Source organism: Nesoenas mayeri, assembly GCF_963082525.1.
Source record: "Nesoenas mayeri genome assembly, chromosome: 3".
Lineage (NCBI taxonomy): Eukaryota > Metazoa > Chordata > Aves > Columbiformes > Columbidae > Nesoenas > Nesoenas mayeri.
Genome location: NC_137544.1, coordinates 7,233,695 through 7,248,591, shown reverse-complemented (window position 1 = coordinate 7,248,591; position 14,897 = coordinate 7,233,695). Strand labels below are relative to the sequence as shown.

Here is a 14,897-nt window from a genome sequence, read left to right as displayed (position 1 = left end):
CAGTGTCAGAGCAGCATCACCCTTTGTCTGAAGTCTTTACTAGAAAACAGAGCACGGCCGGCTTTGTAGCTGCTTATTCAGTATTAAACTGTTTGCACACTCCCTGACATGATTTTTCCCTGTCCATGGCACTTTCTCAATAAATTCCCAGGTGCAAATTAGGGTTTGGATGTGGCTATTGTATTTTGGAGGCTAAAGAAGTAAAATAACATAGAAATGCTCAGATTGCACCACCTGGCCACAGTAACACAAAATCGACCCTAGAAATATGTAATTCATTAGACTGGATGTAGATTAGGAATCTCCAATGACCTCTATAGGGACTGATGCACAACAAAAGATTCATCAGACAAAGCATTCCCTCTTCAGTACTCCTACCACTGTCTTCCTCCTTGAGGTGCTAGGGAAATACACATTCAGTCTAATTTAATGTTCACAATTATTCATACCTGAAATTATGGATATTCAAAATAATAATGGGAAAAGGGTGGGCAGCCAACTGGCTCACTGCTTCTGGTATTCTTACCAAAAAGCTCCCTTCCCTCCCCAAACCATAATTTTTTCTTGTATACAGTTTTAAGGCCACAGTGAGTTTAGCCAGAATAAGAATTAAGTGAAAAGCTTAATTATACCCCCCTGGGACAGACGGCTAAAGGTCGGGTTTCATATGCATTAATGAGCTGCTAAATGCTGATAACAGGGAAAGGTTTTTTTTTCAAGTCCTGCACAAGCCAGCCTGCCCATATTTTTAATGCCAACTCTGGGCATATCTGTGGGAGTTTTGTCATGAAAAGAAAGCTCATCTTGTGCTTTATTTACAACCATTTCACCAGGTTTTATGAGAAGCAGCTTGAAGATGAGGCCATGCACCACAAAACTGGGAAGGAGCTGCTTGGTGTAATTCCAGCTCTTCACAGGTTCCCTTGGCCAGGGATTTGGGGGGTGAATCAGGGCTATGCAGGGAAGCAGACCTTTGTTGGTGACAGCCATGCCTCTTGAAAAGGCTGAAAAGCAACAAGGGAAGGAGTCTAGGGCTTGTGGAAAATGCAGCAAGTGTGCTATCTTCCAAATTGGGAAGGCAAAATATTTTAACAGATGTCTGTTAGTTTGCATGGTTTGTTTCTTATGTTTCTTGGTCTAAAACTCAAGATATGAATAGTCAAAGTACGGTATATGCATATATTGATTGATATACCAGGCTTTAAGGATATCAATTGCAATAAATATCCTGTGTTATATGAGAACAGCAAGATCTGCTCAAGGCTAAGTACTCACTGATGGATCCTGGTGATTTTTTAAAATTAGATTTCTTTTTGCTTCAATTTCCCTACCATAAAATTGAGGTAATGCCTATAACAATCTCACAGAGGTCATGATATTCATTAATGTATGTAGTACATGTGGGAACTGATGCATGCACTGCTGTATCAACCCATGGCAAAATAATCGATTTGTGCTGTGTACAAATAGTGAGGGTAAATAAGACCTGAGACCATGCAGTGAATAAGGCAAGTATTTATATCCATTCAAAGTAAAGTTTATAAATTATATTAATATAAGACTAAAATTAATAAAGTCAAAAACTTACATGACAGAATTAGGAGCAGGAAGAGTTGCATAGCTTTAATTCATTCTTCATGTGCATGTGGATTTTAATGAAGTCAGCCCCATGCATACATGGGGATGTAAAAGCATTCAGACTTTTTTGGGCCAAAAGGTTTATCTAGCTCAGTATCCCATTTCTGATAGTGGCCGATGGAAAGTGCTTTAAAAATGAGGATTTCAATAGGTCAAGCATAAACTCACACTTTCCCAAAACATTTCTGCAGGCTTCAGCTGCTTCTTGGCTTAGTGGCTTCCTCATCCAAATGTGTTGTCTCTGAATTAAATGACCCATTTCCATGCAGTTTTCCCCCATGAATGCATGCAAGTCCTCCTAACCTCTTGAAAGGTCCATATTAGTGTTATAAGGTTTTGAATCATTTTGATATGTGTCTAACTGAGAGTCATGGAGCAGTAGGCATTGCATCAATATGGTGCAGTTATAACTTTTCAACAGAGCTGCATAATGAAAAGTAAGGAGTAGGGTTTTATTCCAGTCACTTCGATAAGTAATTTCTCTCTCTTTGGTTCATTTTGTTTTTTACTCTTTGTTTAATGAGAGGAAACTCTTAAGTCCAAGAATGGGCTTTTGTCCATGCAGAGGCATGCTGAGGATTAAAATAACAATTTGGCAGCTCAGCTGAATGAATTCCTGCATGCACAGCATTCCCTGGCGCTATTCTTTGATAAAAGTTATATATGTAACCTACACATTTTAGATCAGCAGCCTGGGATCTCCAGGGAAAATTTATAGGGACAAGCTGGGCTTTTGCTCCCCTATAATGTTACTGTCTGAGCAGCACAGCTCATGTATCACAATGTAGGGCAGCAGCCACGCCACTGTATCAGCTGCTTGGCAGCTGCATGTGTTTTGCAGCTGAACTGGAGGATGATTCCCCCCCTGACCAGTCCCACTGATGGGATGGTGGGGCAGGGGCAGCCCTGTGCTTCAGAACACCCAACACCTCCTTCCCTAGCAGCATCTTGGGCTTAGCAAGGGCAGCTGAGCAGCTTCCTTCCACAGCCTTGTGCAATGCAGAACCTGGGCTTTTTGGAAAGGGAAAGGGAGATTTAATACCTATTTTTCAAATTGCTGAGTCAGTCCTCTGTATTTTCTTCACTCCCAGCAAACAGAAGTGAAAGGTTAATGTTGCCTCCTGCTCTGCTTCCCATCCCTTTTCTGAAGTAAACAAATGTCAGCAAATTCTAAGCTAACAGCACTGTTAAAAATATCACTCTGTCAGCAGATGGGTTAATTCCCTTCGGTTTGGAGCTATCTTTTCATTGCAGACAAGGTGTGCTTCTACATCAAGATAAGTAGTTTAGATGGAAACCCCAGTGGCCGAGTGAAGAGCTAGAGTAATTTCCAGATCCAAATTATGAGAAGAGAAAGGGATTTGATTGCATTAACTATCAAGATAAAAATTAGCCCTGCTTTTCTCAGCTAGAACCTGGTACTAGGGAAGCAATTGAAAATGAGTTACTTCAGCCAAGATGCAGTACTTCTGCTCTATAGTGTAATTACCTACTCCACAAACTGAGTTAACCACAGGACCAGATCTTCAGCCAATGTGAAAAGATAGTGCCCCATCTGGCTTTGGGAACATATAAGAAATCTCTTCTATCAGGCAGCCTAAATCCCTTTCAAAGGGAGATAAAGCCCCACAAAGCTTTGTCCAGGAGACCTTCCAGCTGTTCAAGCAAGGGAAGGTGGGTTGGACAGACAACTGATTTCATTGGAGAAAGCTGCTTGTTGCCTGTTATACTTTGGCATCCTGCACTTTAGAAAATGCAGATGGGAGACAAATGCATCTTGTCACTGAAAGGTAAAAGTTTTCCCCTTACATAACTGGGTTCCACCACTGAAAATGTTGTACACTTCCCTCATGGGGTTACTCTAGGAACTTATCCCACTCTCTTTAAACACTCATGTATTCTCTTCGTTTGCTCAGGCTTACAGATGCACCAGTCATTTTTTGGATGCGTATCCTTACACAAACAAAACTTAACTGTTCTGTCGCTTCTCTTTGAAGAATTCATAATTGTGTTCTCTATGCCAGAAAGCAGCAAATGACCAAACTCATTGTTTCTATAATGATTCAAGTATAGAATATTTATTCTGGATGTCAGAATCCACACCTGACCAAAGCATTTTTGTTTCTTGAAACTCAATAGTACCTTATTCATCTGATTTTCTTTTGGAAGTTACTGAATTATCAAATCCAGGTGATAAAACAAGTGTGTTCTGATCAGTGTCACAAATCCATCCTATGCTTTTAGCATAAATGAATATATAATATATTCATTAATAGCTTAATCTAAATTCATTCCCTTGTCTTCTATATGTCACTTAAACTCCTATCGATGAATAGCAATTTCCATGTGTTGTCCTTGTTTGCAATGTTCATTAAAAGGCTTAGATGAGAAACAGCAAAAAGCATTTTAATTCACTGCTAAGCACAGCAGAAAACTAAGCAGGATTCCAACTTTATATACAATTTGCAAGCAGTATACGTTAGCTCAAACATAAATCTCACATAATGAGGTGTGCAGCCTGATGAGTAATCACATCCATTGAAATGTTCTCCATGTTCAGCTCTGTTTTAATGCATGGGGTGGGAGGGTTGTTATTTAATATTTCAGTTCCTTCTAACAAAAAAAAAGAGATTCTAGGCATGAAAAATTGTAAAGTTTGACCTTAAAAATGAACTGCAGCAAACAAACCTTGAATATGAAGTAGTGTCACTATGGTTCAGTTAGAAACATGTTTGTGTCTGGACTAGCAGGCCTTTGGCTCGTGCTCAACTCTGGGCTTCCACCCAGGGCTGCTTATGATAAAGCTCTGGGAAGGCCTTTTCAATATGAAGGATGCAAAACTGGATAAGATTCAATATCAGAGATGCCAAATTCATGTTAGCCTTAATTATTCTTAATTTAAATCAAGATCAAGGTCCCATTACACTGGTCTCTGCGCAAACAAGGGTAATAGTGTTTGCTTTGGAGAGTCTGAAAAATGAGAAACAGAAACTGATGAAAGACTGAGGACGTGCTGAAGGGATGTGACGTGTAAGTAGATGATCACCATGAGATTTAGCCCAGTTCCCATAGATGCTTGCTCATGTCTGAGCTTCTTTATGTTGTCTAGGACAACATTTATTTTTGAGGTGTATGGGGAAGGATAGAGTGAGGGTGCTGTCAAGGACTGTGGAGCTGATTAGCTGAAGGGAGCATATGAAAGGAGACCAAAAGAGCAAGTGAACCATTCCTTTTCATCTGAGTTTCCAACAGATTAGCATTATGTAATTTACAGATTGGTGTTCCTTAGGATTTTGGATCTGTAGGATCCTTAGGATCTTGGAAACTGAGGAGGGGTCCATTATGACTGGTACACCATTACCTTGTTTTCTTCTTCCAAAGGCATATTTTTCTGTATAGACATCATTCTGCAATTTAAGAAACCAGGATGGGGACAGAAAATATGGTTAATCTCACATAAATTTAGCAGTCTAAAAGTCAGGCTTCTAGGCTAAACCAGTTGCCTCATCCCCCTTTTTACCAGGTAAAAAGAGAGTGGCATTTTCATCGGGAGATTCATGCAAACAGGTAACCTGAGGATAAAGCAGCCAGTATCTCCTGCTGTAGTTACTGCAGGGACATCAGCTACCACAGCTATGGCTGTAGTTGAGAACTTTGCGATATTTTATTGGAGGAATGTTAGGCTGATGCTGGGCTCTTTTGAAATACCCTTGTACAGCAAACACCAGATAGAATCAAACCTTTGCCTCTCTCCTCATTGCTTTTCAACCTCAAATACTCACTGGGTTGCTATCTGCCAGGCTCCATTGAAAGGCCCATGAGGAGACTGACTCTTATGTTTCAGTCTCATTAGATATTCCCAGAATTATTTAAAAGGCTTTTAGAGTGCTCATGCAAGCAGAAACAAATGGAATCACTTGGAGCACACATGAAGGCAACAGTTATAGTCTGTATGGTTAATAGGAGTATTCCATGATGTGCTGTCATTTCATAATGGGATTCACATTGTAATGGGGATACAACGAAACCTAGGAGCTGAAATACAGTAATATGTTCATTCCACCAAATTTGCCATAGGCTGGCAGAAATATTTCCAAGTAAACTGAAATATCTACTAGGCATAACTGACTTCATTTACTATATTTGTGCTAGCTTTAAATGTATTTACTGCATTTATCAAAAGTGCCAAAATCTAACAATACCAAAATCCCTTGTGTAGCACTGGAGATTTCCCTGAGGTCCTGGTTGCTAAAGGCACATAGTTCAGGTGGCTGAGTCTTCATTGCACTTGGTAAAACAGTCCAATTATAGAACACAGCTCTGTAAATTAGCCAGTTTATTATGATAAGGATCTGTTGCTTTAAAGAGCAATTCTACCCTGAATTATTTTCAAGATAGAAAGGCACAGCAGGGTGTAAACCTCTCTAACAACATGTCTTCATAAATCTGGTTAGAGAAAAAAATGTGTATGCCATGTCATCACAGGAGAATATACCTTTAAATTACTTAATTTATCTGTTTAGATGTTATTAATATTACAAAATGTGATGTCTCAAATGAGATAAAAATCATGTGTTTAGTAAAAACGAAAGAGATTGTGTCAATATACTACTAACGGCCATGGCCTCTGATGTCATGGGACACTGATTAGATAAAGCAAGCCCAATCTTTCCAGGAGATGAACTGGCCTCTCCAGCTCAAAGGAAGAAAAAAAATATCCATGTACCCTGTTTGTCTGTATCCAGGGGGAAAAAAAAAATGTGATTCCCCCCTCAAGGAGTTATAGGTTGTTTATCTATGCAAAATAATGGAAAGATCATTTCCCTGTAGAGTCACAGCAAAGAATTTTAATGTAAAAATAAACTTACTGCGCACCACTTCTTTTTCAAAGAAAGCTGTCCTGGCATCCTGTATATACATTACAGGAGTACAAGTGTGGCTGTTAATGAAAACTGAATGTAATTCTTGGGTTTCCTAGTGCAGAAATGTTGAGTAAAGTTGTGCTACGGCACTTACTCCTAAGACTTTTTTTCTATGATTAAAAACCATGTGTTTTTTTCCCCTCTGATTGAAAACCCCATTACAGTATCCATTACAGTTTTGATTTGAAATGTAGTATAGACAACACAGATATCACCACACTGAGTGTTATGACCTGTAGCAGCAAACCCTCTTTCATATGTCTTGACCCAAAAAATGACGGTGTTCCTTCCTAGCAAGTTTACAAAAACTGGTATTTCCCAGCCCCTCCTTCCAGCAGTACCTAGTGGCTACACACTGAAGTCCCAGTCAATATTGAGTAATAAATGCAGATCAAATTCCTGTCCCAAGAGGTTGACAAGTTGTAGCAGAAGGAACAGAAGGATGCTGAACAGACATGATTTGGTTAAGACAACACAAAAGGTAGACTCATTTTCATGTTTAAGTAACCCTAAACATCTTAAGTTAAAATTAGGTATGGTGGTACAAAAGAAGAGGTGTAAGAGATCTTAAGAATCTGGGTAGAATCTACCACACAGCACTAAGACAGGATGTACCTACCATCTCAATTTTTACTAATAAAATAGAATTTTTCTTAAAACTTGCAACGAAAAAGACTTCATGGCCTCCTTAGATAGTGTGTTCCAGTGTGTAATGAACCTTACAGAAAGAAAGCTTTGTTTTTCCTGAGATCTACCCTAAATTTTTTCTGCAAAGGACAGCAATGATTCCTTTTCCTCATCCCAAGAAGAAAGGAGAAAGAATCGATTGCTGTCTTTTTCATAATAACTTTTTCATGTTGAATGTTATTGAGTCCTCATTGGCATTGTGGTCTGTAGGGGAAAAAAAGGCCAACTCATTCATCTTTTCTTTGTGCTTTTCATATTTCACAAACACGCTATTGTTTGCGGCTTCCATTCCCCAATCAGACCAATTTTTCCTTTTTTTTCTAATGGCCACAGCAAGGAGGACTGGAACTAGATGATCTTTAAAGGTCCATTCCAACACAAACCATGATTCTATGATTATGTGAAAATATCATTCCCCATTTCAAAAGAGTGTTCCAGTGTATTCCTCCATCATATCAGAGTAGGCAAAATTTGTTACCTCCAAATTTTTGTTATTATCATTAATTCAGCTTATTTTTATATGTTGTAACAGAATATTTGAAGTTCCACACATCCTCTAAGCAATCTTCTGTCTCACTTCTCCTTCAGCTGTTATTCCTTATTATGCTTTTTTAAAATTTGATTTCCTCAAAGTGCCTTCTATCCATATTCACTGCATGTCATCTTATTGATTCCTGACGACTCCTCCAAGTTTAAAGTCCTGCTCTGTAGCGGATTTGACCTCCAGTTTATCTTCACACACAAATTCCTTAAGTGTGCAAATCATTAATGGAAAATATGAAAAAGAACCAGGCCCAAGATGGACTTTTGATGCAATCTCACTGTGAAAATTGATAGAACATTGGAAAAATACTCTGTATGTACACAATCAGTTGAATACATATTTCCTATGTTTTCCTCTAGACAGTATTTCCTCAAATTTTTGTCAGAATACTAAGTGCAATAGTATTAAAAAACTTACTAAGCTCAGTATAAAGATATTAAAAGCCTTACTGAGACAGATAGCATATCTGCTCCTCTTTCTTTGCATTAGACTAGTTACTTTTCAAAGCAAAGAATTAGGTTGACTTGAGATTATTTGTTTTTGATAAATTGATATCAGTTTGTTCTGATCATTTTCCTGTCCTCTTGGTGATGGTAAATTGGTATGCAATTGCTTATACTATTTTCTTTTGAGATAGGAACTAAGCTGATGGACATTAAGTTCTACAGGTCTTCTTTTTCCTTTTTGAAGATAGATACTTTGTTTGTCCTTTCCGTTTTTCTTGGACCACCCCATCTATATTCATTCTCTGAGGTTCTAATAGTTAGAATAATAGTTCAGAGGTTACTTTGCTTCAGCTTTTAATGGATTCATTTCTCCAGGTTCTTCCAACCTGAATAAATTTAATGGAATCAAGTGGTCTTTAATCTGTTATTTCACTCTTCACACTTTTATCCCTATCCTCATCAAACTTATTTTAAATATCTGCTCATAATTAAACTTTTGTTTTGAAAATTAAGGGAGAAAAAACATTCTAAATTTCAGTCTGCTCTGCAGCCACCCTTATTTGCTCTCCTAACTTCATAAGTAATGGAATAAAAAATTATCTTGTCTCCTTTCTTCTTAAGTAGTCATAGGCCATTGCTTGTCTGACAAATAAAATATTGCTGTACTTCGTTCATGTCATGTTAGTGCCAGAGAAACTTGGCAGTTTTGACCCAGAGCCAAAGGCCCTGTGAACCTTCCTAGAACTGCTCAGTGAACTTAACTCCACTGTCAGTGTTGTCAGTGACATTAGTGATGAAGCTGAAGGAACAGAACTTACAGAGTGACTGTGGTGTCTGACTCATCAGAAAGGACAGTGAAATATTGCTTTCTGTCCAATCCTGAAAAAAATGGATTTGTGTCCTTGGTGGGAAAGGGGAATGGACCTGCTTATGTGGGAAGAACAACAGAGGCAGACTGGAAAACTTGGTATAAGAATAATGATGTAGCAAAACCAGTCAGGGAAAGATTTATTCCTGTGGCAGCAAGGGAATTACCACATTGTATTCCCCAGTTCTTGTATTTGTGAGATACAGCTGAAGTTTTACATTTCTGTTCATAAGAAAATTAGTGCCAGTTTTCAGACTTAAAGATGTTATAAATATCAATATATTTTAAGATACTACCTGTTCTATTAGAAAAACAGTCTAGATTTTAATTACAGTATTTTAATTTTCAGTATTAACACAATTTAGTACATACACATCAATATATGCTCTTGGGTAGTCTTTGCATGCATATATGTTTCACTATAAAACCCCTTTCTATCACCTTTATGTACCTACCCTAAGATTAAATGCACTCATATAGTAGTCACTGAGAATGTGATACACTAAAATGTATAGATTAATAACAATAAAACCATAATAAAAACACAGTTGAGAACATATCCTTTCAGGTGGGCACATAAATGAGACTTTAGAATAAGCAGAGAAAAGTTAATATTATTGTAAACTATTGATAGAATTGGTGGAGCATTGATTCACCTAAGGGTTCTTTGAAAAGTGTCAGTCCATCATAAATTAAGCCATTTCTGCAAAAGGACTGCTTTTGCTAAATTTTCAATTTTAAAATATTACAATGATCCACACTGTTTTAACATTTTCAAAATCTTTTATTTTTCCTTTGATTTTGCCAGTCACTTTTTGTTTTGATTCCTAGCAAGAGCCTACCACATTTATTCTTTTATATACTTTTATTATACTTTTGCACATATAACAGTCTGAAAATAATGGACCCATTTCAGTTACATCTAGGAGAGGGATAGAAATCTCAGACACTACTGCAGTCCTGGAAGCTTTGTGGAAATTGATGCTTAGAAAGGGGAAAAATCCCAGGTTAATATCTCCTAGAGGAGGTAAAGGGCAGGACTCACCTGTTTTATATATAATTGGTAACATCCAGATGGTAAATTAGCATATAAATCTTGGATAGACAAATAGGGAACACAGACCCAGCTGCGGACATGTGGTCAAGGAGATGTGCCATAAGGGTGAGGGATGCTGAGATTGTTCATATGGGAAATCCCAGGGACAAAGAACAGGTTTTATTAAAGACTCTGCTTACCGACCAAGGTGTTTATTTTTTGCTTAATTCACCCATAAAGTTATACTGGCTGGGAATCTGAAACAAATAAAAGCCAGTTCTTCTTTCATTCAGCAAGTAATGAAATTATACTGGGAGAGTGGGGAGGTAGAGAGGAAAATGAGATTTAAGAACAGCATCTCCACTCAGTGAGATCATGTTGTTCTCAGTGGAAAAGTCTTGATGGGGTGGGGAGATGGGAAGAATGACAACAGCAATGAGAGCAGAAATCCTGCACTCATCGCCTCAGCCTTCCTCATAAGAAAAGAAAACAAAGAGAGGGAGAGAGAGAAAGAAGAGGGGTGCCTAAAGCTGGAAGAGAAGGCACAGAGCTGCCTTGGAAAGAGGGGTGTTATTAGCATATGAGATACGAACAAGTTTTAAGTGGCAAAATCAAACATCAAAGGGACCTTTGTCAGAAACATCTGGAAAAAAACTATCCAAAATCAATCGGTAGATGGAGAGAGAGTGAGCACAGATATCTGAGGCAGATCTTCGTACTCTACAGTCCCTAAAAGAGAATGGAACACAGCTCCTATAACATTAAATTAAGCCATGCCAGGAGGTGGGCACTGTAAGTGGTGACCAGCCAGCCTCATCCACACCCTGCAGGGTATTTGCACACTTGCTTTAGGCATAATATAAAATTGCATCCAAGTCACTGGATTCTGCAGCTTTTCTCAGTCCAAGGAGCCAGTTCTTTCTGCCTAATGGTCCAAAATTGACAGCATGCAAGACAGACATGCCTTGAGAATTTGAACAGACTCACCCTAAACTTACCAGGGAATTCAAGGTCCCTCCTGAGTCAAGATGCTGATTCATAACTGAGCAGCATTTCCACACAGACTCTTTGCTAACTGCAAGACTTCTGTAATACTGTATGTTTATCTTGCACTGGGGACACTGATTTGCAGTAAAACAGGTAACATTCACAGAACTTGACAGTTTATGCTGTAATTTTCCTTGTCTAGAATGGCTGCCAGGAGTCTGCTTTGGGCAATATAAGCAGCTATATGAATCCAAACAATTTAAATCAGAAGACAAACTCAAAAGACATTTTTTTCAGTATTACATACTTCATTATTTGCAAATCTCCTGTTGTCGTATTTCTGGTTTTATGACAAGAAAATTACCTTTGTGCAAGTTTTGTTACATACAAGTCTCCTACTGCAGAGCAAAGGCACACAAACAGAGGCACAAGCATCTGCAGTCTGCTTCTACTTCTTTCTCTGCTGAGTAGTGTGTTTCCTTACGCTGTGCAGAATTTCGTTAGGGCTTGATTCAAAGTACGGAAAATCTTCCACTTTCTCATTCAAGTCTAAATCTGTGGTTTTAATTTTTGACCAAAATTTTTATTTCAAATCCAAACCCTTTTAGCTATGTTTTTTAATGTTAGTTTTTTATATTTCCCCCCAAACTGAAAATCTCTAATGCCAAATAGATCTATAAAATAAAAAAGAACTATAAAGTCTATTCTAATGTGTGTATAAATATTCTCAACATATAAATTATACAAATATGTATATAATGAGTAACTTTTACTACTTTTTCCAGTGAGTTTAGTTTCAACTTTATCACTCTGTTCCAAAGTTTAATAGCTGTAGACTTCCCAGACTGTGACTATAATGAGTAAAATGAAAGTAGGTTTGTATTAGACTTTGATTTATTAAAAAATCATAACCCAAACATGTTTCTCAGGATGGAACACAAAGTAAGAACCTGTCATGGAGCACTGATCACATCTGGCTCTTTTCTAAATGTCCTCTCGTGTAAGTTCAGAGAATTCCTTCTTAAAAGGAGATCTGGATAGGACAGAGAAAAAGACAGGGAGACATAATAATGAAAAAAACACGTAACTTTTCTAGAAAATTGATGTGGACCAGTGATTTAGCCAGTACTGTACTCTCTTTCATTATCACCAGCATGTCAGTGTGGAAACTTGTGCACTGCCACTGAGAAGTTCCAATTTCATTCCGTAGGTAGACAATCATAATAGAAATTATACTGGCTGTTTGTACTTAATGGGAGTATATTTTTTTCCTTTGTCCAGCATGAAGAACCAAGGTGCCCATTTCTTGGTCGCACCTCCTCATTTCTCAAATAATGACTTTAATTTATACTCTCTGGAAGAAAACGTTATTAGTTGCATTAGTGTTTCACACAAAATACCTTAAGCATTGAAAGGTGTAGTGGATGTCACAAAGAATTTCAAGAATGAACCGCAGACTTGAACTAAACTTACTGTTCTCCTTTGTCTTATATAGGCTGTCCATTTGGGAACTAATTCTATGTCCATTACAATCAATGAGTGCAAGTTAGTAGGTATTTTACCATTTCATTACTGAGCATGGAGAGTCTCAGAATATTGGGCTGTTAATTTAAGCATCTGCATATAAATTCAGGTATCTAGCTTTAGACAGGCAGTTCACAATGTTGTGTTTGTTTAACTAGTGACAAGATTATAACTAAACTTAGCTGCCAAAATGTTTTGCCTGCTACAGGAAGAAAAACCTGGAGGATGATGGGACCCACTTTATATATGGACATGTATATAATTTGTTTTCTCATTTCAGGTCATGGAACCAAAGGAGTGTTTGAACTTCTTTCAGGATGGCGTCGAACGAGAGAGAATCTGCCATTCAAAGACAGAGTAGCAGATGCCTACTCAGATGTCATGGTCTCCTATACAATGACAAGCTCCTTGTATTTCATAGCCTTCGGTATGGGGGCAAGCCCTTTCACTAACATTGAAGCTGTAAAAGTCTTTTGCGAGAACATGTGTGTCTCCATCTTGTTAAATTACTTCTATATCTTCTCCTTCTTTGGCTCCTGCCTGGTCTTTGCTGGCCAGTTGGAGCAGAACCGTTATCACAGCATCTTCTGCTGTAAAATCCCTTCAGCAGAATACCTGGACCGGAAACCTGTGTGGTTCCAGACCATGATGAATGATGGCCACCGGCATACTTCTCATCATGAGACCAACCCATACCAGCATCACTTCATCCAGCATTTCCTCCGAGAGCATTACAATGAGTGGATTACCAACATCTACGTCAAGCCGTTTGTGGTGATACTGTATCTCATCTATGCCTCTTTCTCCTTTATGGGGTGCTTACAGATTAATGATGGAGCCAACATTATCAACCTCCTTGCCAGTGAGTCTCCAAGCGTCTCCTATGCCCTCATACAGCAAAAGTATTTCAGTAACTACAGCCCAGTGATAGGTTTCTACATTTATGAACCTCTGGAGTACTGGAATGGCACTGTGCAAGAAGACCTAAAAACACTAAGCCAGGGGTTCAACACAGTGTCCTGGATTGAACAGTTTTACCAGTATCTTCGAGTTGTTAACATCAGTGCAACCAACAAAAGTGATTTTATCAGCATCCTCCAGAGCTCCTTTTTAAAAAAGCCAGAATTCCAGCACTTCAAAAACGACATTATTTTCTCCAAAGCTGGAGATGAGAACAACATAATTGCTTCTCGTTTGTACCTGGTGGCCAGGACTAGTGAAAACACACAGAGAGAGGCAGTAGAATTGTTGGAGAAGCTGAGGCCACTCTCTCTTATCCAGAGCATCAAGTTCATTGTGTTCAATCCTACCTTTGTTTTCATGGACCACTATGGTTTATCAGTAACTATGCCTGTCTTGATTTCTGGTTTCGGCATCCTCCTGGTGTTAATACTGACCTTTTTCCTGGTTATCCATCCTCTGGGAAATTTCTGGTTAATTCTCAGTGTCACCTCGATAGAGCTGGGTGTCCTTGGCTTGATGACCTTATGGAATGTAGACATGGATTGCATTTCTATACTGTGCCTTATCTACACTTTGAATTTTGCCATAGATCACTGTGCACCCCTGCTTTATACATTTGTACTAGCTACTGAGCACACCCGAACTCAGTGTATAAAGAACTCCCTTGAAGAGCATGGGACAGCCATTTTGCAGAACGTTTCCTCTTTTCTTATTGGGTTGGTCCCCCTTCTCTTTGTGCCTTCAAACTTGACCTTCACACTGTTCAAATGCTTGCTGCTTGCCGGCAGTTGCACACTTCTGCACTGTTTTGTTATTTTGCCCGTCTTTCTAACCTTCTTCCCACCTTCCAAAAAGCACCACAAGAAAAAGAAACGGGCCAAAAGGAAGGAACGAGAAGAGATTGAATGCATAGAGATTCAGGAGAATCCTGATCACGTTACAGCAGTCTGAAAGGCTTAGAAAAAATAATAGTTTATTCTCTTTTTAAAAAAGTGTTGCACAGAGATGCAGGGAAACTAGAGCAAAGATCTCAGCTGCTTGTGCTGGCCAGGTCTGACAAGGCAAAGGAAGATCAAGAAGGGGTATTCATGACACATCAAGGTGCAAACTTTTTTTTAACAGAAATAATGAAAGTAAAAATAATCTCAGTTGTTTCCTTTGAATCCTCATGCCCCACCAGGGAAGAGTCTGTTGACCATTAAGTGCTCCTGAATCTCAGCCTGTAGCTCTAATGGTAGTTGTTTGATCTGTTGTATGTAGGACTGAAGTGAAGGTGAAAAAA

The 14,897-nt window shown here is 38.5% G+C and overlaps 1 protein-coding gene across 2 annotated transcripts in view; it reads left to right on the top strand.

The window, feature by feature from the left end:
- Positions 1-14,566, top strand: part of PTCHD4 (patched domain containing 4) — a gene marked incomplete at both ends in the record, with an annotated part of 87,562 nt that extends 72,996 nt beyond the window's left edge. For both annotated transcript variants that reach the window (XM_080342936.1, XM_080342935.1), the window contains one exon: positions 12,933-14,566. In XM_080342936.1, coding sequence (XP_080199062.1) covers positions 12,933-14,566 — 1,634 coding nt within the window. The remainder of the gene's footprint in view (positions 1-12,932) is intronic.
- Positions 14,567-14,897: the final 331 nt, after the last annotated feature.